This window comes from Chelonoidis abingdonii, chromosome 9 (assembly GCF_003597395.2).
Source record: "Chelonoidis abingdonii isolate Lonesome George chromosome 9, CheloAbing_2.0, whole genome shotgun sequence".
Classification (NCBI taxonomy): domain Eukaryota; kingdom Metazoa; phylum Chordata; order Testudines; family Testudinidae; genus Chelonoidis; species Chelonoidis abingdonii.
This window is the reverse complement of record NC_133777.1, coordinates 49,833,674-49,856,297: the sequence shown is the minus strand read 5'-3', so window position 1 is coordinate 49,856,297 and position 22,624 is coordinate 49,833,674. Positions and strand designations below refer to the sequence as shown.

Here is a 22,624-nt window from a genome sequence, read left to right as displayed (position 1 = left end):
TTACCTAGATATATATCAACTGTTATTACAGCATCAGTTTAATGGCTTAGGGTTATAAATATTATTAACAGACCAACAAAACTTTTATACAGAACTAATAACCCATTGATCACAATTTGTCCTTTCATTCACCTTGCTCTTAGTTGCTTTCATATTCTGATTTAAGATCTAGCATCTCATGAAAGCAACACAAACCTATTTTAGTGCAGTTACTAGCTTCAGCTCAAATTTAAAATCTTATAATTTTTTAACAACTGAAATACATTCATAATTTCCAAGTTTACAAATGTTGGGGGAGTCTCCCATGACCATTATGAAATAAGGTATATAGATAACTCAACTTAAGACTTCCTGGGAAATTCTAAATGAATTATTACTGTTCCATGCTCCTTACTTCCCACCCAGTCCCCCTTCCTCCTCAAATTAGTTAATAAGGCCTCTAAATCTACAGTCCAGATAAGTTCTGAGTTGGTTTTGAATAGTGACTCCCAACTGTTTGGTGGTCTTAGAATTGGATTATTGTTTGACAGAAATGTGCTAGACATCAAACAACTCATTTCATAAAGTATTTCACAACACTGAGACTCCTGCTTTAATCATCTAGTTTAATAAAGCCCTATTTTGTGTTCTGAATATGGGAAACCCTTCTCCCCCAGACCAACAATGAGATTTCATGAGATCATCCAGGCAGTGTTTACCAATACTACAGTGACTTATTAAGGTGCCAACTGGTAAGCCTAAAAGTAAAGCAATATCTGCACAGTTAAAATTAATTTGCCAAATGGAGTATATGCAAAGTATTTTACTAAGGCTTTGTTTTTGCTTTAAATTTTCGTTACGCTACTGGTCTTAACCACACATTATATTTTTGCTGAGCTTCTTATGGCTACATTTAAGAATTTATAGTTAAATGTTCAATACTAACTCACAATTATCTTTTCTTTTCAGGGTTAATGACCTAAAATAACAGAAAATTATTTGGCTACTCCTTGTAACTAAAATATTAATTATCTTGCTTTTCATATTTTTCTAGATTTTGAAGCTTTCAGTGCACATTTCAATATCCTATTAAATGAAATCTCTAAAATAATACCACATTACTATTAGTAATGTAATTATAAATAAAATTTTTAAAATATGCTGACTCATGTGACACATTAGAATTCAAGATGTACTTGAATATTTCAGTTATTGATGCCAACAACAAACAATAGGCTTGATCCTGTTTTCCTTACTTCAGCAAATTTTTCAGTAAATTCACTGGGACTTTTGTCTGAGTAAAGAATGTACGATTGGACTCAGTGAGTACAGTAAATGAGCAATATGAACTCCCTACCCATAGTAATCAGAAACTCTGAAGGAAAGTAGACACTGTACTTTCAATATATGCATCTTGTAAAACAGTAAACTCTAATTTGGTGAGGCAATAACAAAAAATCTATCACATAAAAGAACAAAAGGGGAAGGAAAGAACTTGAAGCAACAAGATGATAAAAGACAGAATAAGTGTATCTATGAAGATTTAAATTACCATTATTGCATCGTAGCAATGTTAATGAACTATTATTTTATTTGAACGATTGTTTTAATAAATCTATTCAAATAACTCATAAGAAAAAATATGTTAACGAATGCTGAGACTTTTTTTAAAGGTAAATGCAAAGATTATTTTAAAAAGGAAATCCACATTATGATATTCTATTGAAGTTGTGCTAACCTCAGTTGGAGACATTTCAGCAATAAGACAGACACCACAGTTCATGATATAATGATGCCCTGCATATCATTCTGATCTGCAGATGTCACTTTTTAGGCTAATGACAAACTACAGGTCTGACAACTCACTTTCCATTTTAAGATATTTCTAACTTTTTCTTGTTGTGACAGGCAACAAAATTGATTAAACCCAGCCATGGGATTTGACACTACAGCAGGAAGGCTTCTATTTGTTGATTACTATTGATTTTCTTTGATACTTCATTTAAAAATCAATAGCTAAGAAGAAAAATAGGCATGGTTTACACATACTTAAACATACTATTGTATTCTGGAAGAGGCTACAGTTTTGGCAGGGCACTGGCATCCAATTATGAGAAAAGCTCTTAACAGGTGAAAGCAAGGGCTCCAGATCGATATTTAGTTTTCTTTCTCAATCAGAGAAAGTGGCTATAAATTAGGCTCATCAGTGTTATTTTCAAGACATTTCTGAAGCAAATAACTTCACACTTTTTTTCAGTGTTCAATAGCATTCCTGTTAAAGGACAAAAGATTAAGTTTAGAGAAAAGCTACAAGAATATTAGCATAACCTGGAGTTCATCCGTGCCTTCAGCTTCTTTGCCTTCTTTTTAGATTTTTGCTTTTCCTCTCCACCTTTTAAAGGTTCTACTGGAACAGAGCTTTCAATCACAATATCAACAATGTACTTCTTCAATGACAGGTGCTCCTGCAGAAGACATTGAAATAATATTTTAAAATAATGGTATTTCATTTTTATAGCATGTGAGGAAACTAAGATTCTGGATCAAAAGAGCTTCAATGATGAATATTTAACAAAAGGTTGAGAAAATGAAGAAATAAATGTTGATGTATAAACTTTTGTTTATATCTTTTCAATGTCACCTGTCCTTTTATAAACCAGTAACATGACTGAATATTTCTGGCAATGCTTTCTGATAATTACAAACCCAAAACACACAGACACACCTTTTGGTCAGATCAAACTCAATGAACAAGTAAACATTAGCTCAAGAAGAATAAGTTAAAAGCAAACAAAACACACAGCGCTTAATTAAAATGACAAGAAAAATACAAAGCAGTATATGATGTTGATGCTGCAAACACTTACAGCACTGACTTACCTGGTTGTAATTATTATACTATTTTCAACAGGACTCCTCACACACTTAAAATTAAGCACATGCTTCAGTGTTTACCTAATCAGGGCTATATTCAGCAAAACTAGAATTTTTCTTTCTTGATTGCTAACTAATAAGGGTAACGGGACATTTAATGCAAGAACGTTTCTATGAACCACTAAAAGAGAAGTCTGTTTTAAATCTTTTATAGCAACTAGTGAAGACTGATTATACCAGTGTTTCCCAAATTTGGGACGCCACTTGTGTAGGGAAAGCCCCTGGTGGGCCGGGCCGGTTTGTTTACCTGCCGCGTCCGCAGGTTCGGCCGATCGCGGCTCCCACTGGTTCACTGCTGCAGGCCAACAGGAGCTGCTGGAAGCGGCACAAGCTGAGGGACATACTGGCTGCTGCTTCCATTGGCCCGGAGCAGTGAACCGCGGCCAGTGGGAGCCGCAATCGGCTGAACCTGCGGATGCGGCAGGTAAACAAACTGGCCCGGCCTACCAGGGGATTTCCCTACACAAGCAGCATCCCAAGTTTGGGAAACACTGGGTTATACCATTCTCAATTAACCAAAAATGTTATTTGATTACTTTATTTTGGGTGGAAAGCCAACAATGACACAGCAAAAAACAAAATAAAGCAGTAAAATATGTTGGTCTCAGCAAAATCTTAGCCACTAAGAAAACACCCATAATGCATCTGTTATCAATATCTGTCAATATATCATTAAAATAAATAATGGGTAATTTTGTAACCAATAAAAGATATTAATAAGTGGGATTGTTCACAGTAGTTAAGACAGCCCAGGGATCGCAGTGGTGCAAGCACTGCTAACCGTCTTCCACAGGTCACTGCCAGTGGGATACAGTTGTCTTTTCTCCAGCAGGAATGAATGATCTCAGTGTATTTAACCACTCAAAACCTGGTTCATTCAGCCTAGGGCTTTCTTCGCTTCTCAATGTCACCTTTCAGTGGTCATCTTCTTTCTGAGTCTGATGTGTCAAAAATTGGGTTTCTTCTCACCTCACCCCTTCCAAGAAATGTTAACCCATCAGCAAATTTTCCCAAGCCTTTTGTCCATTTTGGAGTAAACTATAAAATCTCTTTTTGTTGTCTTCCATGGAAGATTTTCTTTTTGATCTCTCTTCTTTCTCTCCAACCTCATCTCTTTCTATTGTCCAATTTTTTCCCTTCATTTGCCTGATAACTTGATTTCTTTTTGTCCCAACTTGTGTGTTCACAGTCAGTAGTAGATCCTTCTCCCATGCTGTTCCCCTCTTGCTTAACTGACCCTCTTCATAGTCCATCTCAATATGCATCTTTTCTCCCAGGCCAACTACTCCTAACTCTCTAACAAAAAAAATAAATCCTATTTCCTGGATTTCTAAGTTTTCCCAATGCTCAATCATGCACTCTAACACTTAACCATTGAACCCCAGACCACTCTTGCTCAATCCTGTGTACATAATTCTAAGATAACCTAAAGACTTACTTGTATTTTTATGTCTAAACTATTGCTGGCTGGGAAACATCTTACCATATTTGAGTATAAACATCAAATATTCAGGAAAAAAGTCTGGAAGGGATATAAACACTTCAGGACATAAGCCAATCACTAACTGATGGGGATAACAGAGAAATTTTCCTTAGGAGCAAGTTATTCCATTAGGCTCTGATCCAGTGAAGTAATGGGAGTTCTTCCTTTGACTTCAATGGGCTTTGGATTGGGCTCTGTCTATTTGCAGGGTTTTCTTGGCCACTGTCACAGGGAATATTGAGTCAGATGGACCAGTGGTGTGATCTGATATTTCAATTCTCATGGCCCCACATTAAAATAAGTTTTACTATATTTATTTCATGATTGCATATTCAATGGAGTTAGTATTTTCCATTAAATTTGTGGCTTTTTTTTTTTTTTTACTGAATGCCTTTTAAAAATTTTTTATAAATGTACATACTTAAAACATTTGAAAAAAAAAAGTGCAAATACAAAAAGTGAACTACATATCAGAACAAGTCCAGTGAGAAAAACTAAAAAAAACCAAAGAACATTTTTCTACACAACATTTAATAAAATTAATCCCAACTCCAACATTTTTGGTGCTGTGAGGGAGAGCAAAATTATTCCAAAAAGGTTAACTTATAATAAAAAAAAAATATCAGCCTTTAAAGTCCCTCAAAAACATACCCTATAAATATAAAGGGGCCAATTATGGCTTTTGCCACAAACTCCAGTTATGGGGGTTGTGTAGTTACACTGCTCCAGGAGCAGACCTGAAGCAGATTCTGAGTCACCATCTGCCTCACGGTTCTCCCTGCATCAGAAGAGACATATGCTGTGTCAGCCCTAGAGCTGGTACAGTAAATATTCTCAGTGCACTGACTGGCATGTTGAAAGGTGGTGCCAAGGTATGGGTGGTGGGTGGAGGGGAGTAACAGTGTACCTTATGCTATTTACTACCATTTGCATGTGGATAGGACAGATCTCAATCTGAAAAATAATTTATAACATTTCTACAGTTCCTATTAACTCATGTTTAATTCAACACTTCACATCATCATTGGCAGCTATGGACAAAAGATGTACAGTATTTCCTTCTTTCCCCCAACTTTGTCATTTTTTATGTACATAAAATCTAGTTTAGTTCATTTTAGAGTTTTTGTGGCTCCATCTGAGTCCAGTTGCATTTATGGGGTTCAAATCTTTGTTGTGTTCTAAACTATGTACTTTCCCCCAGCAGCAAAAAGGTTCCAGAAATGAAACTGAACCAACTACTGGAGAATTAATAGTTCTGGCAGGGAGGGAACATAAGAGTATGTGTGTCCAGGAAAAAGAGGGTGGGTAATTATTTTGTCCAACAATTTATAAAAACTGATACCAAGGCAGATATGATCTCATTGAAACTGATATCTTTATTCTTCTCTGAATTAACTTTTCTGGCCACATAAGACCAAAGCTCTGGCCTACCAACATAATTCACTGTATTAAATGAAATAATTCATGCTAAGGTTTAAGATTTCAACACTATCACATTATTCTAAACTTTGTTATATTTGTTTAAATACATGTGAGAAAATATTCACCATTTACAGTGTTACAATTTATTGAAAGGAACGTAATTTGTCTTTCATACTCAAATTTGCATTTCCGTGAAATAACATCAGTCACCCTGTAAGTTAGTTTTCCTCCTAAGAGCAGCCTTATTGTGAGATAGCTCAATTTTTATCAAATGTCATGCATGAAAAGTAAATATCGTAACACATATTTTACTTAAAATAAACATTTTGCTTTTTTATTGTTATTAAAGAAATTCACACAATCCAGAAGGTTCTTTTAATTGCTGTACAGAACATCTCATGAATAGTGTGGTCCAGGGCATGGGACTAATAAGCTGAGCATAGCAGTTCTATTGCAGGTGTTTTCAGTTTTGTAAGAATTGCCCATTGAGCACCGAAAGCTTTCTTTGAAAACCACAGTGTGCACATACACATGATTTGCCACCTTCAAAAGGACATGTGGAAATCAATAAAAATTCAAACTGGATTTTCATGCATTAAGAAGGAAACCCCATCACACAGACACTTTGTCATTTATAAATATAACCTTTAATTTAAATTTCGATTGCTGAATAACACCATCTGAAATAATACTTTCTTTTGCTTCTTCCACAATGTCTTTGGGCTTGTTTACATGAGAAAACTGTACTGATTTAACCAAATTGGTTTAAAAACTGATTTAGTTAAATCAGTGCAATGCCCTTGACTGGTCACACTTATTTCAGTTGACAAGTGCCTTAAACTGGTTTATCTTAAATTATAAGGAATTCTGCATTTATCTTGAATATTTAATAAGGTCTTGTAGAAAAAAATAGTATTTGATCATGTAAATTAAAACATGCATCATAATATAGATGCACAAGGGGACCAAATTAAGGTTGTGCAGACAATCATAAACTACCATTTCCTAACTTTCAAAAATTTGGCTTTTGCAACCAAAATGACAATTCTTTTAAAGTAATTTTTAAATGTAATTTCCTAGGTGTTTATTTTTTAAAAGAAAAAGGTAAAAACATTCTATTATCAGCAACGTGACCCAATTATTTGTATAATTCTAGATCTACTTCTGCTTCCAAATGTGATTAAAATATAAATTCATACACTCCAGAAGTCACTCAAAAGTATTTTTATTGCAACTAGTAGAAATTCCCATATTGCATCGTACCTGCTTGGGCTATTAAAGCAATATTTAATTTGAGCTAATCAGTCCAAGGCAAGGAGGAACATGAAATTAACTAGAATCAGTTTCAGTTTCTATACTATTTGTATTACATTTATTAATACAGTAATGCTTCTCTATTTTTTGTTTCTTGTATAGTACTATATGCATTCTGAAGGATAAAATAAGTGAGAAACTGCTTACTTATTATTAAACCTTGAAAATTATCAGGGTCATAATCAGAAGATGCCTTGTCCTTTTTTAAAATGTCATTAAAAACTGAAATAAAAATAAATAAAAGTTAAACTAATAAATAAAAATAATTAGGGGAAACAACATTCTGTGCCTAATTCTATAGCAATACAGATGGTATTTTCCAGAAAACAACTGATCATATTTTCTCTTACTCGTTTAGGAAAAATGTATGCCTGTTAAAAACTAAAATAAATCTTTGTGACATTTCCTGGAAAAAGGCTGTTAATTTTTGTAAAACATTACAGTACAATCTAGCCTAGCAAAATCAAAATAAGGCTTGAAGTTTCTATCTTAAATCGTATGTATGCAAAGAGAATGTTAAACCAATATTATGAGTAAGAAATCAAGCACACTAACCTCAGGAAATTCTAAAAGGTAAGTAATGCAATGTTAAGTTGGTCATACTGCTCATCCTGTATATATTATGGTACATACATTTAACAAAATAAAATTTAATATATTTGATATATATATTTTTCAGTACGTTGTCATTCTTGATCAGACAAGCAATAAGATTTCTGCCACTTCCCTACAGTATACTATTCCACTGACTAACTGGTCTCATTATTTGGGTGTTTCCTCTGATAGTCAGCTTGAATATTCTTTTGCTAAATTTCACCCCATTAATTTTAGTTATACCCCTGTAAACATCCCTGAAAATGGAAAATCCAGTGGCCTGCAACTCTGCTTCCCTGAGGATGTTCCAACAGGATTCTCCCTCTTGAGTCTCAGTTCCCTACCACAAGGGTGGCAAAACTCCTCAAACTCCTGATGACTCTTGGTCCTGAAGGGATGCAGTAGAAGGGTGGAGCAGGAGTCAGCCCCCAGTGCTGTTTATCAACCTCTCACAACCACTGCCTTTCTAGTCAATTCCTGACTGCTTGTAGTGAAAGGAAAGATGACTTAAGATCCTTCAGCTTCTGCTAGAGCTCAGAAGGCGTAAGCATTATACACAGGGAGAAGCCAGCCATCAATGTTGAACCAACTCTGTGTGGCCCCAACTCTCATCAATGCTTCTCTATGGCCCCCATGGCTTGTTGGTGTCAATTTTGTTCATTTTAAGAAAACTAAGGACCTTACTTGGTATATTACTGTTTTGCCACATTAGACGTGGAGACATCCAGTGCCTGGCACATTCTTGGGTGTCTGATTAATAAAATAACAATGAGAATTATAACAATTACAGAAATGAGAATTATAACAATTTTAATAGGATATCTCAACTTTTAAAACTGTGCGTTAATATATTTTACTATCATAATTTTTTCTAATTACATCATCTCACAAAAGTAACACAGTGGCAAGACAATTATATCTTCTGTAATTCATGAGGTTTTAAAAAGTATTTGAAAGATTAAACTTTTCTAACCTATGACTCTACAGGTGTGGGACTGATTCGTGTGTTTATCAGATCTACAATCAATTTACTTGTACCAGTCAAAGTGACAGTAGGAGCAAAATGAAGCTAATTCTCTCCTTTGAAACAGACACCATATAAAATAAAAGAGCAGGCAATCTTCATTCCGATATAAAATGAGAGTAAACCAGCTATCCTCATGCCACTCAATGACAATTACAAACACTCCATCAGATTTCTGATAGGTGGGAATGATGAATGAGACAAAGCCTTGTATCGCCTTTGCAGGGTCTAATGTCTCTTTCCTGATCTAATCTATAGCTTAATAGATGACTCAAACAGAACTACAGAGTTCAACAAGCTTATTCATTTATCACCTTGTGAGGGCCAAAAAACGTCTCAGCTGTCAATAGCACAACATGGGATGGCTACAAAACATACTGAACAAATGAACTCAAGCACCTTAGCAGAGTATGTTTCTCAGAGTTCTCAACTTTCAACTGTGGCAGTTTGAATAAATATCAAACTTCATCCTTACAGCTCATTAAAATAAGACTAGAGTAATAACACCTTGTGTCACAAATAACTGTCACTTCTTGAAGGTACAGATCAAAGTGTAGGATTATCACACTGGGCAGATTTAGCACCTTCCAGGTGAGAAGCAAGTACAACTAGTAGCTCAGATAGTATTGAATGACAATACTCTGGGAACCCAACAGCAGTAATGTCATGCTTCAGAACAGTATAAGTATATTTTCTCTAAGGTAATATTGTAATATTTGTATTAAATAATGTAATTTTTAAAGTCCACATAACCACACTAAATCATACTAAATCTGCAATCCTGAAAACAATTAGGCATGTAACTTTAGTTGTATGAGTATTCCATTGAAGTCAATGGGATGATAGAGAGATATACACAAACACACACCCGCACACCCCCAATTTACTTGCTAAGTACTGCATATGGCCCAATCTTTCAAACATCTATGCTTATCAGCATGTGTGTATATATGTATGTAACTGTTTGAAAGACTGGGCTCTACACAGTACAGTACTTAACAAGTAAATTGGTCTCATCTCCTTAAAGATTTTACTTCAGCAATTAATATTTACATTATGGAGTCCCACAGTTTGATCCCTAATCAAGACAATACATTGTAATTGTCTGGCATTTTATTTACTTCTTGCCAGAAACACTTCTTTTAAGTAAATGTTAGATGTAATCAGAGATACTACTTAGTTACCTAGCTATATCACATGGGTGTTGTGAGGATTAATACATGTTTTCCACAGCAATGAAAGTGTGTAAAGGACTACAGGGCTGATTCTGCAACTGAAAGATAATGAGTGCCCCAATATCCTAGTGCATCAATAAATCTCCAGCCCTTTGTAGAATCATACCAGTATAAATTCTATGATTATGTTAAAAATATTTTCAAACGAAATCTTATGCTATTAAGATTGGTGTTCACATCTACTAAACTTTTGATGTCACTACCTGTTTTACAATTTTAATGTGACTGATCTGAATTCTATCTGCACACATTCTCAAAAGTACCAGTGCTATCTGGAAACAAGGGCTATAAATAAGTAAAAATAATTACCATTTCCCATCCTGAACAAAAGACTAAAACATACTACAAACATTATGGTCAGATTCTGCCATCCTTACACACACTGAGTAGTATCTTATTCTGCAAGTAATCCTATTGAAATCCATCAACTAACAGAGTAAGATACTATTCAATCTTTGTGCAGAATCTGGACCTCATGTAGTATCTAGTATGTACAGTGCTATGATATCCAGCCATAAAATATGGAAACAGAGGAGAAATTCTGTGTTAACATACTTAAGGGTTTATCATGTTCTGTTTTACTTTAAATCTGGCCAATCATTTTTTTTTGCTCTATATTCTTTTGTTACTGTCTGTTCAACAATAGACTAGAAACACTCCTGTTTCTTTACACAGTTTTACCAAAGCTGTGATAGGAGTACATGATTTTTAAAAATGTAAGGTATACTGTATCACAAAGTGTCTTCATTTGTATGCCACTACTCTCAGTGCTCTTCAAGATCACATTACATAATAGTTTTGATGTCTGTGCCCTGGCTTCAGCATGCTTACTTTAATCACTGAATTCTTCACGTACCAGAGGGGTAGCCGTGTTAGTCTGGATCTGTAAAAGCAGCAAAGAATCCTGTGGCATCTTATAGACTAACAGATGTTTTGGAGCATGAGCTTTCATGGGTGAATACCCACTTCGTCGGATGCACATAGTGGAAATTTCCAGGGGCAGGTATATATATGCAAGCAAGAAGCAAGCTAGAGATAACGAGGTTAGTTCAATCAGGGAGGATGAGGCCCTGTTCTAGCAGTTGAGGTGTGAAAACCAAGGGAGGAGAAACTGGTTCTGTAGTTGGCAAGCCATTCACAGTCTTTGTTTAATCCTGAGCTGATGGTGTCAAATTTGCAGATGAACTGAAGCTCAGCATTTCTCTTTGAAGTCTGGTCCGAAGTTTTTTTGCTGCAGTATGGCCACTTAAGATGCTATTGTGGTGGCCAGGGAGGTTGAAGGTTCTCTACAGGTTTTGTATATCTGTTCCTAATATCTGATTTGTGTCCATTTATCCTTCCGTAGAGGATCGTCCAGTTTGGCCGATGTACATAGCAGAGGGCATTGTTGGCATATAATGGCGTATATTACATTGTGGACGTGCAGTGAATGAACTGGTGATGGTGGCTGATCTGGTTAGGTCCTGTGATGGTGTGCGCTGGTGTAGATATGTGGGCAGAGTTGGTATCAAGGTTTGTTGCATGGATTGGTTCCTGAGCTAGAGTTACTATGGTGCGGTGTGCAGTTACTGTGAGAATATGCTCAGGTTGGCAGGTTGTCGTTAGTGAGGACTGGCCGCACCCAACGCCTGGTGAAGTGTGGGATCATTGTCCAGGATGGGTTGTAGATCCCTGATGATGCGTTGGAGGGGTTTTAGCTGGGGTCTGTATGTGATGGCCAGTGGAGTCCTGTTGGTTTCTTTCTTGAGTTTGTCTTGCAGTAGGAGGCTTCTGAGTACACGTCTGGCTCTGTTGATCTGTTTCCTTAGTTCCTCGTGCGGGTATTGTAGTTTTGAGAATGCTTGGTGGAGATTTTGTAGGTTTTGGTCTCTGTCTGAGGGGTTAGAACAGATGCGGTTGTCTAACCCCTCAGAGAGAATTTTCCACTAATATCAACCCTGATTCAGTAAAAGCTTTGGAAGCCACTGAACATCTGTCTACACTAGGGCTCCACTGGGGGTTTGTTTTGCAAAATTCCCTATGGCAGACAATATCTACAAAGGCAGGCACTAACTTTACATGAGGATCCAAAACCCATCATCACCACTAATCCCTTTGTCCCACCCTTCCAAAGGAAGGAAGAAAGAAAATAAAAGCATAAGGGACAAGGTGATGATAAAGAAATCTATATAAATCTAAATGGAGACTAAATTGGTGTAACTTTTTTTTCAGTCTTCTCAAGGTATATTACAACAGCTTTGACTGTCAGATTGACAGCCACTTACCAATGCGTAATCTACCTCTACATCTGGCCCAATGTTTCAGACTAAATTGACATAATTTACAAGCTGAAGGGATGACAGAGGAAAAGCAATCAATAACTACAACAAATACATACATTATAAAACAAATATAAAATCGATGTAATGATGGATTGGGACCTTATATAACAAATATAACGATGTTTTAATGCCCACTGGATTAATAAATTATCAGGATGACCCGAGTCATGAACAGAAACCCACAACATGTTCTCTTTGTATATACTATAATGTGCAAAAGTGTAACAAATTTTTTTTTAAATTGCATCATTCTGCAGTGTAAACTTCAAAATGTTTTTAAATGCTGCAATTTCAGGGCCTGATGCCTTAAACGGAAAGAATTCTGCCATGACCACAATTAAAAATCACAGACTAGAAGAATGAGACATAAATAAATAAGAGAGATCAATTGATCCACAGAGAAATTCCCTCCCCACTGTTCAGACTTTCAGTCATTGACAGTTTTGTAACTTTCCAAAACGCAGCAGATGTGCCTTGTCCACAAACTGCATGAGAAACTGAGTTGAAAAAACCATTACTGCTAAAACCAGAAGAGGTTAAGGTCACCCAGGAAATCATGTTCCTGCTAGATATCCCCTTCTCTGATGCAAATGTGCTGCATGAAACGGAACAACTATCCAGTGAATTTCAGATCTAGTAACTATAAGGCCTTCAGTTGATCAGGCACTTCTCGTAGGCAGGTATTCTCCACACAACCCGCCCCCCCACTTTTTCTTTCATATATTAAAAATTATATTACAGTTATTATGGTATTACTAATATTATTTGACAAAATCACATGATTCCTTTAGAATCCGAACAATATACAATTACAAAACTTTTCCATATAAAAAATGAATACTACAAAATGCAGAGACATTATATATTCAAGTAGGATGCAGTTCAGATGAATTAAACCATTAACATAATCCAGATTCTGACCCTTGTTCGTTCATGTGAAATACAGCAGCTAGAGAATAAACTTTCCAATTAACAGTCACTTCAGACAATACGATAGCACTTATTCACAACTGGCAATGGCCAGGATCTAGAAAAACTGCTGATTAACACTGGGTGTTGACCTACAGTAGACTGTTAAATGTATTTTGTGTCATAATGGCGTTCAGGTACTCCTGAGAGACTATTTGGTATAATAACCCCATCACCCTCAACAAAAAAATCTCCAAAACCAAAAAAAATCTCATCAGTCTGAAAACTGAAGAAAGACTGTCCACACACAATACACAGTAGATTCACCTTTGATATTCACTGATGTCTCCTATTGGTGCTGATGAGAATTATGCATATGTGTAGAAAATTATTATATTCTTAAGTGTCAACCAAGTCAACTGAAGTGAAAGTTTAGTTATCATATTGATTATAAACAGAATTATAATACACAATCTAGCTTTTGAAAAAAACATTAACAAGTAACATTGGTATTTAAAGCAACATCAGGAAAGTAAAGTGTCAAAGCTGAACTGATATGGTAAAGCAAAGTCAGGATTAATACAAGTATAATATTTTCATATGAATTTGAACCACCAGAGCTGCTCTGAGCTGTGGCAGTCCCAAGAGGAGTAGGAGATGATAAAATGTCATCTCCTGATACCTGAGTCTAGCACATGAAATAAGCTGCACTTGGAGTAGACCTTCTGGCCTGATAGGCATTACAGGATTTATACTTGAGGCTCCTCAAAGGAATCTATTGGTATGCCAAGGAAGTAAATAAAGGGGACTGAAGACCTCACAGAGAAAACAGCCCAAAGGATGCATCTTCCATCTGCTCTTCCACTAGCTGGAGAAGACTCCTTTACCTACATGTACCCTACATGGTCCTAACAGTAACTACAGTTGATCAGAAAAGGGACCCTGCAAAAGCTGCCAAGGCAGGGACTACTGGTAAAGAAAGAGCATCTGGAACAGGCAAAGTAGCAAATGACAGACGTACGCAACACTGAAAAGCCACATTAGTCGTGATTTGTATGTCCAATTTTGCTCATCTAAATGCACCCTATATGAACTTGAATTTGAATATGTAAGTAGTGCTGGGCCTTTAACAAGCAGACAATTCTTTCTACCTCTCCCCAATATTAATAAATAAAATCTTTAAATATTACTTAAAAATCTCACTGTGAAAGTCAGTGTTTTAAAGATATTTTAAGTATTTAAATAAATTGAAAAAATATATCCAACAACAGCACATAGTATTTATCTTCTGAATTAGAAAAGTGTCAGGAAATGAACAAAAATAGTAAAGGTTTCAGAGTAAATGCACTTAAAATTATTAGAAATAGTAGTAGAGGAAATAGAAGTAATTTACATAACTAGCACTTCATCTTATTTCTATCCTGAAGAATCAAGACATGCCAACACCCTCACCATATATTTTATTAACATTTTACTCAGGATGCATGTCTTTCTTTTTCATTAATATGTACCCTTTTGGTGTTGCATTACTGAGGATAAAAGTCTGATATTCTCATCTTTAGCTTTTCTAATAGATGACTGCCAAACATGAACAAAGAGATGGTGAGAATTAGCATATAGATCTAAAAAAAGAAGTGATGGGCACAATAATAAATTATAGATACCCTTATTACAGGTATGCTTAGGGACAAATTCAGTACAACTAGGCACTGAGAGGTGTAATACAAGCTAAGAAGAAATTAATCCTCTAAGAGGCAGAGGTTTCCCACCTCTGCCTTTTGTTGAGGTTTCTATGGACAAGGATGGCAGAAAAATTAAAGCTGTAGTTTGCACCAGCACCCTAAAGGAATTCCATTGATATGAGCTTCTCCACAGAGTTACCGTATGAAAAAAAACAACTTTTGAATGTCCAGTCTACACCTCCTGTTCAGCTAGCACTGCAGTACTTCCCAGGTCTCGAAGTGCGCATTTCGGCATATGCACCCACACAGGAACAGCAGCCACACATTTCTGCAATGGGTTATGCCACCGTATGCCACTCCTAAATTGGCTTTTATGGTGTGCAAACTCCATTTAAATAGCCGTGTGACAAATTCTGAAGAACGGTAATTTAAAATTATATTGCAACAAAAATATATAAAATGATTCATGCATTGTTGATACAGAAAGACAAAAATAAATATAGAAACATGTATCAAGTGTCCTAAAACACAGGATACCATATTTCATTAAAGTTGGGCCATGTTTAGTATAACCTTATGGAAAAGGACAAAGGGACACACATTAATGCATATATTTTTAAACAAAGATATTTTAAAATCACTTGGTGAAGTCACAACGATCTAGAGGATCGAGCCAGCAAGTAACTAACTTGAAAAATATTTATGGTCAGACTATCACTTTTATAGCAATGTATATTCAAACAGAACTGTCAATAAGTAAAATGTACTAACAAATAGGAGAGTTTCTGGCCCAAAGGCCTTTTACTCTAAAAGCATGGGTGGGTATAATATGGAAGAATTAAAACCAAAATTAGAATAGTGTTATTCTTTTATGGAATGTCTCATGGGACAAGACTTATTTAAGGATTTATCCTTAGGGTCATATTGCATCCGGAGATTATCAAGGTGAGCAAGGCAGAAGGGAAAATGCTAAGAATCTTGCATCTGCAGCAGAGAGGCAGCAACAATTGAATTTCTTATACTCCTAAGCAGAGAGACTGCTCCTTAGTACTCTTGGTGCACAAACCACCTCCTAAAAATGGCAGGAAAAGCCAGGGAAGGAGGGGGCTATGGGGCTCCCCCAGCCACAAAAATTGGCCAGTTCTGGAGGGTGGGCGGTGCCTGCAGAGCACTCTCCTAATGTATGGCACAGAGGGCACACTTCTCCTGTGCTCCAGGATCTTTGCAGGGCTATGCGCTAGCACCAAAGAGGGCTGTCAAATCCCACAATCTGGCCCTGAATGTGTTTGACCTTTCTGACATATTGTACATTTTCTATCTAATGTAATATACTGCATAGTTAGCTATATTTCTATTATGCATGAGTTAACCAGTTCAGATAAATTGACATTGCTTCCACTCTAGAACCTTCACCCAAAACCAAACTCCCAAACCAAACTGCCAAACTGACCCTTTTTTGGAAATTGAAAAAGTTTAATTGCTTTCTCCCGTTATTTTTCATTTTCATTCCCCTCTGTATGCTGGGATTCAGGCTACGACCAGAAGCATAAGTGCCCATGTGTTACTTCCAGCCTGACTTGAACCAAAAAGTTTGGAAAGAAAAAGGCATTCTTACAAGATTTCTACTCCAATTCTGCAGATACAGGAGATTTGGTGAAGTATCTGACTTTGGATGCTCATCTGAACCCTATCTCTAAAGCTTTCAAATTCTTGTTTCAGCAAGGAATAATATTTATTACCCTAGAACACAATCATGGCACTGTTCGTAATTCTTAATCTGTATTAAAACAAATCAACAGAAAATTGGTTTTAAAAACTGTTATAAAGTATAAAATGTAAATTGCAGAAAATCAGTACCAATTCTCAAGTTCACATCTGTACTTTGGATTAAAATATAAAGTACCTTTTACTTGTTTCAAAATAAACTGTAATTCCAGAAAATAAAAAAGTTTTCAATATTTATTACCCATGTTAGGAATAACAGTTCCTAACTTGTATATAATTACTTAGAGCATATATTTGCCAATTTTTAAAGGGGTCTTTAAAATATACTTTTAAATCATACCATCACAAGAACATTTGTTCTTGATTTTATTATATATTTAAATAAAACTTCTCAGTATTCCTTATTTTTTCACATAACCTAGCGCCGTATTTAACATTGAACATACATGCTGAAAGGGACCAAGAGCTTTTCAGATGCAAAATCTAATCTACAACATTATAATCACTGATGGCTTGAAACATTCAAGTTTATTAAAACTGGATCATCAAGTAGAAATGTAATCAAATACTGTATAGTAATGCCACAATTTATAATATACTTGAGAATCTGAAGGAGATTCAAAACAACTGAGCTATTTTACATGAACTGCTTTACAAGAAATATGGAAATCTCCTATATGTGAAGGAATAGCCTATAAATCAATCACTCATAGGACTGGAAGGGACCTTGACAGGTCGTCTAGTCCAGTTCCCTGCACTCATGGCAGGACTAAGTATTATCTAGACCATCCCTGACAGGTGTTTGTCTAACCTGTTCTTAAAAATCTCCAATGATGGAGATTCCACAACCTCCCTTGGCAATTTATTCCAGTCATTAACCACCCTGACAGTTAGGAAGTTTTTCCTGATGTCCAACCTAAACCTCCATTGTTGCAATTTAAACCCACTGCTTCTTGTCCTATCCTCAGCAGTTAAGAAGAACAACTTTTTTCCCTCCTTGTAACAACCTTTTATGTACTTGAAAACTTATGTCCCCTCTCGGTCTTCTCTTTTCCAGACTTAACAAATACAATTTTTTCAATCTTCCCTCACAGGTCATGTTTTCTAGACATTTAATCATTTTTGTTGCTCTTCTCTGGACTTTCTCCAATTTGTCCACATCTTTTCTGAAATGTGGCTTCCAGAAATGGACACAATACTCTGAGGCCTAATCAGTGCAGAGTAGAGTGGAAGAATTACTTCTCATTTCTTGCTTACAAGACTGAAGAAAGCCAAAACAAAGGATCTAGGATGGCTTGTCGCTTGCTCACAGTCAAATTCCTGCCTATACAGGGATTCTGAGATTCACAGTCTGCTTCCATAGAATGCTTCAGAATGAATCAATGGGAGAGAAATAATACAAGATAATACAAACCCCTCAGAGAGCACATGGCTAACTGACCCGCTGACAGTAACAAGGGCTTGAAGTCATTTAATAAAAAACCAAAATAAAATTGGAAACTCAGCGAGTTGGACATCTCCATCTGTTAGAGATAAGAACTTAAATTGGTGTACTCAGGCACACCAGTTCCCTTTAGAGGGGACTGAAATCTGTTATGTGAGCTTGTAGAAAGTCATGTGTCTTTTACTGCAGATTTGGGATGCTGGAGAACTTTAATTTCAGTTAAAAATGTAATTTTTTATTCTTTCAAAATACATTTAACAACCTAAGACTGAGGTTCTTCAAGATCTGAGATGAGGTGAGAAGCAATTTTTCACAATTCATCAGGAGACCTAACTGACAGGACAGGTACACAACCTGTCGTACTGCTAATTGGTTTCGTCCCAAGACAGACCTCTGATCAGTCAATCATATAGACATGGGTGGACATGTACCCCTTAGTTCCTGAGATGTGCCACTACTACTGCTAACCATTTTGTGAACACTCTTGGTGCCATAAAGCAGGACTTCTCAGACTTTTGTACTGATGACCTCTTTCACACAGCAAGCCTCCAAGTGTGACCTCCCCTTATAAATTAAAAACACTTTTTTGTATATTTAACAGCATTATAAATGCTGGAGGTAAAGTGGGGTTTGGGGTTGAGGCTGACAGCTCGCGACCCCCCATGTAATAACCTCGCAACCCCCTGAGGGGTCCCGACCCCCAGTTTGAGAACCCTAGCTGAAGAGAGTCTAAAAGGCAGAATTTTGTACTGGTAGTGACTGTGCCCAAATCTTGAAACTCAGATACTTCCTGTGGGCCAGATGAATGCAATGTGGAAGCATGTGTCCTGCAAGTGGAGAACTGCAAAGCAGTTTTGTACTTGGAGCACTGTAAGATGGAGGCTAGTAGCTTAACATCCTGAATCTGAGATGGCATACGTATTTGCTAGGTCTACTCAGTCTCTCAGGGCATGTCTACACTTACTGGCAGATTGACACTGCTGCAATCAATGCAGCGATTGTTGATTTAGCGGGTCTGGTGAAGACTCGCTAAATCTATGGGAGAGCACTCGCCCATCGATTTGTGTACTCCATCTCCTCAAGAAAAATAAGAGAAGTCAGTGGGAGATGCTCTCCCATCGACACATCGCAGTGTAGCCACCACGATAAGTGGATCTAACTACATTGACTTCCGTTATGATAGTCACATAACTGAAGTTGCGTAAGTTAGATCAATTTACCGCAGTAGTGTAGACCAGGCTTCAGACTCCTATGGAAAAAGAAAATACCAGAAGTATAATCGTCTTCCCCTGTATTCCTGCAAAACGTCTTCTACATTTCCTGGTCGGAGCAATGAGGTCACTTCTGACTGAAGAAGGCTCTCGTGAGAAGGATCCTTGAAGAGCGATGGAAAAGGAGATGGGCAGGGGGACAGAGGAAGAATTTGGGTGGTGTATCCGTGGGCAATGGTGTCTAATACCCACTTTTTAGTAGTAACGTCTGACCATGAACGATGGAATGAGGCAAGGCAGTTTCTGAAGAAGGTGTTGGATTGACTTGTTCTGGAACAGCTCTTGATCATTATTTGCAGCCTGTTGCCATGAGGACTGAGCAGAGTACATAGTTGAGGGGTTAGAGGATTAATGCCCTCTGTTATAACAAGGCTGCTTCCTTGTCTGTTTGATTGTTACCAGACCAAACTGAGGATTTCAAGATGCAGTTAGGTAAAGGTAAGTATTGAAAGAAGTTCTCAAGACGTTCAATGGTTTTCTTGTGAGACAGGTCACCAGAGTTCTATCAGAAGATAGGATACCACTAAGGGTATGTCTACACTATGAAATTAGACCGATTTTATAGTAGTCGATTTTTAGAAATCGATTTTATACAGTTGATTGTGTATGTCCACAGTAAGCGCATTAAGTCGGTGGGGTGCTTCCCCACTACCGTGGCTAGCATCAACTTACGGAGCGGTGCACTGTGGGCAGCTATCCCCCAGTTCCCTCAGTCTTCGCTGCCCAATGGAATTCTGGGTTAAGCTCTCAATGCCTGATGGGGCAAAAACATTGTTGCGGGAGGTTTTGGGTACATGTTGTCAGTTGCCTCTCCCTCCATGAAAGCAAAGGCAGACAATCATTTTGCTCCACACACCAGGGCGATTAGAAGAGCACAACAAGGCGCGCTGCGCATCAGAAAGGCTTTGAAAACCAGTTTCATGACTGGCTGGTTTCAGAGTGACAGTTGTGTGCGTTTCTCCTTGATGCAAACTCACCCTCTTTGTTGATTTTAATTCTCTGTAAGCCAACCACCTTCCCCGCTTTGAAATAAAGTAATGATTGTTTTGAAACCATGCGTGCATTCTTTATTAATTAAAAAAAAATAAGATAATGGACAAGGTAGCCTGGGTGGGATGGGGGAGGAGGGAAGGACAAGGTCACATTGCTTATTGTAGCCACACTAAAAATTCAGCTGTTTGAATGATAGCCTTCTGTTGCTTGGGCTATCCTCTGGAGTGGAGTGGCTGGTTGCCCAGAGCCTTCCCCCTCCCCACCCTCGCATTCTTGGGCATCTGGGTGAGGAGGCTATGGAACATGAGGAGGAGGGAAGGCGGTTATACAGTGGATGCAGCGGGGGTCTGTGCTCTTGTGGGCTTTCCTGCCGCTCCAACAGACCCTTCATCAGGTCCTTACTCCGCCAGCAGACACTTCATCATGTCTGTTTGCTCCTCCATTAGCCTCAGCATTGCGTCCTGCCTCCGCTCTTTGTGCTCGCTTAATTCTTTCCTGGCCTCTGCCACTGAATGCCTCCATGCATTAAGCTGTACCCTATCAGTGCGGGAGGACTGCATGAGCTCAGAAAACATGTCATTGCAAGTGCAGTTTTTTTGCCTTCTAATCTGCGATAACCTCAGGGACGAAGATGATAGGGGGAGCGTAGAAACATTCTACGCTCTATGATTTGGGGAGGGGAGGGGGAATGCATAGTCACCTGTGCTGCTGAGTTCCTGACCAAACAGGAAATTAAATTAAAAATTTAAGGGGCTTTTCTTGTGTACCTGGCTACTGCAAGGGATTTCCAAGTGCTGGCCAGAGCTATCACTCTGAGATAGCTCCTGGAGGCCAATACCGTTGATTTGCGTCCACACTACCCCAAATTCGACCCACCAAATTTGATTTTAGCGCTCTTCCCCTCACCGAGGAGTACAGAAGTCTATTTTAAGAGCCCTTTAGGTCGACGGAACGGGGTTGGTTGCCTGGACACATTCGTTTTTAAATTGACCTAATGCGGCTAAATTCGACCTAACCCCGTAGTTAGACCAGGGCTAAGTTCTGACTTGCTGCCATGGGAGATAAGAATGAATGGGGGGGGGGGAACTCCAGTCTTTATGTCCTTATACAGGAGCATGAGGAGGAACAAAGCACAGATGTGGCCCCACCAGACTCAGCTAGTTAAAACCAGTCAAGTCTCATGCACATTGGACTCATTTACATCCACACTGGGACCTACGCTGACCCATACTCAAAGAATAACAACAAATACATCAGTGAAATTATTGAACTCTGCTTCAAGTGTTGTGACTGCAAGTCTAATTTTTAAATGTAGTTGAAGAATTCAAAGAAAAAAAACAATGGCCCAGGCAAGAAGAGTGGAAATATAGACAACTGGGACACAATTCTAAAACCTTTACTCCCACTGGTTGCAGAATCAAGCTCACATCATCAAAAAGATCTCTGGGAAATGAAAGCCTTTTGACATATAACATAGCCTTGAATGATCAATTGGTGACAAAAGAGCTTGAAACTAAGACTATGTCTACACTGCAGAGTTTTGTTACCAAAAGTTATGCCATTTTAATTAAAGTGCTTTAATTAAACCGCTGTTGCATGTCCACACTATGCTTCTTGTGTCGGCAGAGTGCATCCATACAGAGAGCACTGCACTGTGGGTAGCTATCCCACTGTGCAACTAGCTGCAGAATGCTTTGGGAAGGGTTTGCAATGCCTCATGGGGCAAGTACAGCATCACATGATGCAGGTTTCCCAATCCCAGTGTTCCATGGACATCTACTAGACTGCCAGCTGCTTTTCAACTGAAGTGTGTGTGTGTGTGTGTGGAGGGGGAGAAGAGTGTGTGACAGGGAGCATCTGTATGTGAGAGACAGAGACGGAGACAGAGTGTGTGTTGGGGGACAGTGAGTGTGTCCGCATGCTGTCTCATAACTTCAGACAGGCACAGGAAGCAACCAGTCCTGAGGCTGGTGGAGGGGGACACACCTGACATCAGCCCCTGCCTGGCAGTCTCTCTCTCTTTGAGATTCTCTCACACATACACACATTTGTCCCTGCTTGCCTGCCTCTGTGTTCCTAGCGTGGGACAGAGCAGGAGCATTCCATATTAATGATTTGCTCTTTGTTCCCAGAGCAGAACAGCATGCTCAGTTGTCAGAATGGAGCTTTGAAAGGGGAGGGGCTGTCATAAGTAGATAGGTAAGGGTTAATTTTCTTTTACCTGTAAAGGGTGAACAAAGGGGGAAACAAACACCTGACCAGAGGACCAATCAGAGACCTGGATTTTTTTTAAA

The 22,624-nt window shown here is 37.9% G+C and overlaps 1 protein-coding gene across 4 annotated transcripts in view; it reads right to left on the bottom strand.

Moving 5' to 3' along the window:
- Positions 1-22,624, bottom strand: part of SCAPER (S-phase cyclin A associated protein in the ER) — a 357,916-nt gene that overhangs the window by 189,358 nt on the left and 145,934 nt on the right. For all 4 annotated transcript variants that reach the window (XM_075069526.1, XM_075069525.1, XM_075069528.1 and 1 more), the window contains one exon: positions 2,308-2,444. In XM_075069526.1, the coding sequence (XP_074925627.1) occupies positions 2,308-2,444 (137 nt within the window). The remainder of the gene's footprint in view (positions 1-2,307; positions 2,445-22,624) is intronic.